Here is a 4,241-nt window from a genome sequence, read left to right as displayed (position 1 = left end):
GGAAAAGGAGAAAAAAAAAAAAAAAAAAAAAGAAACATAAAGATTAGGAAGGTCCCGCTGAAATTTACTCGGACAAGGTAGTAATCGGCATAGTACACCGCCGCTACAATCAGGGCCCTTAATCAGGCTTCGGTCTTTCGTGGGTCCCTTCAATTTAGCGCCAAGCTTTTGACAGATACATACTTTTTTCTTTTAAAACATCAAAAAGAAACAAACGCTCTCACCTTAGACCATAAACTCCGTGAAATCTCCTCTTCCTCCTCAAATCTCTCTTGAACCACTTCGCCGCCACTGTTTCTCCCGTCGCCGTCCTCCGTCCACCGCTCGCCGATCGATCAATGGACGGAATACTATTTCGATGATGACCAGAAGAAAACGCTCCGTCTTCTTACCGGAAAGCTAACCGGCCGGAGGATCTTGAGAGTAAAGTGATGTGGAAAATCCTTATCGGAAACGATCCGCACTCAGCAAGATGATCGGCGTGTGGATCGGAGAATGGCGGCAAGAGAATGGTGTATATATCTACTTCCCGTTGATGTGTTTTGTTTTTCTTACGACTTAGTCAAAACTTTTATTTTGACTGTATGACGACTAAGTCATCGCTCTTATGACAGTTTTTCCTATAATTAATTTTGGTTTAATTTTGTAATATTTATTAGAATAATCCATTTTTTATTTAACTTTTAACATTAAATAAGTGTTTTAATTTACAAAATAATTTAAGTTTTGCCCTTTATTTAATTTTTACTAATTTCTCCACTCATTTCAACAAAAATAAATAATTATTTAATTTTCGAACTACACCCAAAATTTCATCTAAAATATAAGAACTCATAAAATCGAATTAAAAAAAAATATATTATTGGAAGAGTTTTGCTAAATTTATAATAGACAAATATTTTATATTCTATGTGATAATATTTTAATAAAAAAAAGTTGAAATAAACATATTAAAATAGCAAATTTTACAAGTTTAAGTCTAAATAAATGCTTTTACACTTACCAAAATCTAAAATTTATATAAAAATTAGTTTTTAAATATAAATAAAAATTGCAGCCATTTATTCTTTATATATTTTTAAATAACTATATTATATTTTAATAACAATTGGACTGTAATTGCGATGTCCCATGTTGGTTGGGAAGGAGTACAAAACACCCTATTTAAGAGTATGGAAATCTTCCCCTAGCATACGCGTTTTAAAGCCTTGAGGGGAAGCCCGAAAGGAAAAGCCAAAATAGGACAATATCTACTTACTAGCAGTAGATCTGAGCCGTTACAAATGGTATCAGAGCCAGACACCAGACTATGTGCCAGCGAGAAGGCTATTCCCCAAAGGGGTAGACACGAAATGGTGTGCTAGTAAGGACGCGGGGCCCAAATGGGGATGGATTTGACAAGGGTCTCACATCGATTGGAGAAAGAAAGAGTGTCAGCGAGGACGCTGGGCCCCGAATGGGGTGGATTGTGATGTCCCACATTGGTTGGGGAGGAGAACAAAAGATGGGTATAGAAACCTTCCCGTAACAAACGTGTTTTAAAGCCTTGAGGGGAAAGCCCAAACAATATAATATCTGCTAACGGTGGATCTGGACCGTTACTGTAATGAGAAACTTAGAATGTTTTCGATAAATATTTTCAAATTCAGTCCCACGTATTGTGATATGTTCTTATCCTTATTGTATTAAGTGACAATCACACCATCAAAATTTGATTTTTATAAAGGTTAGCTTAACATATTATCAAGTGAATTGCCACATGTCATGGTCGTACGTTTTCAACCGTGTGACATCATGATTTTGGCACACTTACAACAAGCCTACGAACAACCATGACACCATGTACACCCATGTCACGAGAAGATCCATGTAAAACCCATATAACCCTTTTTCGATCTAATCACGATGACAAAGTGGAAACGAGCATAAGCCTAATTTGTTCATAGACAATCAACCTATTCCAATCAAACTGCACCGGGTTTTGTATATGCCCTAGAAAAAAGGGAATTTGGGTCAAAAGCTCGAGTCCTAAATTAGAGTCGATAAAAGTAATATGAGGCTGATTCAATACTCTTCCAACCCAATTTATATATCATTGAAGGACCTATAAGTCATTTTGCCCGCATCATAAAAATGTAACAAATCCACCACATTAACCATGGTTAGTTTACCTCACAAAACTAACCTATGGTTTAATTTTGTATTCTCAAAATACAAAAAGGCAACCACTCCAATTTTTTTTATAAGCCTAGAGACTATTTAGGGGAGGATAAGATAAGCACCTTACAAAACAATATTTTGTTTTCTCAAACCCACATGCCACGTAAGCAAGACGATGACGTTGAACCAATCACATTCAAGTGGGTCCTACATGCTGACGCAGCATAAATCCAACAACTCTTACTAATAATTGCTTCCCTTTATATATATAAATTTGATCATAACCCCGGTTTCGCTTCATGTATTAGCAATACCACAAACGAACAAAGTTGCTGATTGGGGAACCCGCCGATTCCGATCCATTTTCCTCCATGGCTATAGCGACCTCCAGCTTCACCTTCATCGCTTCTTCGTACTCTTCTCAGTCTCCATTTCTCTGCCGGTCTAGGTTCTCGGAGTCGGAGTTCGTTGGTCATGTCTCTCACCGTGGCTCTGGAGCTGATAGGCTGACTTTCTTGAGGAAATGGTAAGGTTTGAATACTGTGGACTTTTGTTTTGTACTGTAATTTTGTGTTTGAGGTGAGTTGAAATGGAAACTCGTTGAATCTAATAATCTCGAACGAACATCAAGAACTGGTTAATTGTCTGTTGGCATTGATTGCTTGATATAGGAGTTTCTTAAACTGTCGATAGCTGGATTTGCGTTCTTCTGGTGGTCTGTTTTCTGGATAATGTGAAAAATAGAAATGTCGGCTATCCAGTTGACTGTCGGGGACGAACAAAGCACGGTTTTGAGCTTTTGAGTTTGGCGCAGAAATTATTAGGTTCGTTAGAACGTGAATATATGACTAATTTTGTGAAGCAATGGCTTTTAATTTAGTTTATACTAGCTTCTTGGTTCGCTTCAGGACTTGTAAAGATGTTATGTCGCATAATGCTATTACTTGTATTTCTAAGCATAGGGAGTGCTTGGTATTGATACGCATCAGAGCCCTGGGCTGAGTTTTTCTTATACTCCCCGCATACCTACGAAGATCAGTAATATGGATTCCCTTTGATACTTAATTATTAGAAGTTGACCGTTAGTTGCGTGACGGAAAGCTGCTGATTATCTGTGATGTTTTTTCTTCTTCAAAATACAATCTAGGCTTGCTCCATTTGTATATTTTACGAGCTTGGATAGACGAGCATTAGGAAATGGGAGAATCTATAATTCTAATTGCTCTGCGATCTTATATATGAAGTAATATCAATTAATTTGGTTGTTTACTTTTTGTCTATTTTAATTATCAGTCGCCAATTTAGACACCTTTTGATTTTCACCTGTTAGTTTAGCTCTTGCTCTTCATTCTTGTTCACTGAAACATGCAACTCATGTTTCTCATGGCTTTCTCTTGATTTATATAACTCAACCGAATGCTTATGTCCTATTTGTTATATTGATCGAAACTTATCCAGGAATATCCTGAGTGCATCAACCAATCGTTTGAATGCTGTCAGTCCAACATCATTGGTCAGTTACATGCTTCTTAAATCTGTTATTGAAATAATATTTCTTGTGATTCCTCCATGCTGGACTGCTTACTATTTCTGCATGATAATGCAAACACGTTAAAGTTTTCTTACATTTTTTCATCCTATAACCCCATCCAAGTTTTGATTTATAGTCAATTACTCCTCACCTTTTAGCTCTCTCCTCTCTTTAAATAAAATTTTTTGACGAGAAATATCTTTCATTGAGAAAAATGGTGTATGAAAAATGGGGGAGGGGATAATGGAAATATATATATGGAATACTAATTAATTTCATCCTTAATTGATTTCCAGAACATTTGAAAAGCGGTTTTTATTATTAAAACAGTGACCAAATTGTTTTGTACGCATCATTGTTTCTTATTCTTTACAGTTGGAGCCAGAACTTTTAGTTTTGTCTTTCCATTCCTGTTGTTTCACTTTGCCTTTGTTTGGTTTGGTCTAGTTTTTGTGCAGTCCATTGTATGTCCTTTCATTTGAAAAAAAGCTCAGGCATCCTTTTTTTACTTTTTATCTTGCCATTGATGTCCTTTTTTTTTTTTTTTTTG

At 36.2% G+C, this 4,241-nt stretch overlaps 2 protein-coding genes across 4 annotated transcripts in view; one reads left to right on the top strand and one right to left on the bottom strand.

Moving 5' to 3' along the window:
• Nucleotides 1-603, bottom strand: part of LOC111487166 — a 15,130-nt gene extending 14,527 nt beyond the window's left edge. The window contains exon 1 of the mRNA XM_023134436.1: nt 225-603. The gene's annotated coding sequence lies outside the window, so the exon portion shown is untranslated. The remainder of the gene's footprint in view (nt 1-224) is intronic.
• A 1,852-nt stretch (nt 604-2,455) lies between these two features.
• Nucleotides 2,456-4,241, top strand: part of LOC111487289 (ACT domain-containing protein ACR12-like) — a 7,218-nt gene continuing 5,432 nt past the window's right edge. For all 3 annotated transcript variants that reach the window (XM_023134661.1, XM_023134660.1, XM_023134659.1), the window contains exons 1-2: nt 2,456-2,686; nt 3,619-3,673. In XM_023134661.1, coding sequence (XP_022990429.1) covers nt 2,532-2,686; nt 3,619-3,673 — 210 coding nt within the window. In that variant the 5' untranslated portion in view covers nt 2,456-2,531. The remainder of the gene's footprint in view (nt 2,687-3,618; nt 3,674-4,241) is intronic.

Source organism: Cucurbita maxima, unplaced genomic scaffold (assembly GCF_002738345.1).
Source record: "Cucurbita maxima cultivar Rimu unplaced genomic scaffold, Cmax_1.0 Cma_Scf00012, whole genome shotgun sequence".
Taxonomy (NCBI): domain Eukaryota; kingdom Viridiplantae; phylum Streptophyta; class Magnoliopsida; order Cucurbitales; family Cucurbitaceae; genus Cucurbita; species Cucurbita maxima.
This window is presented reverse-complemented; position numbering and strand designations above follow the sequence as displayed.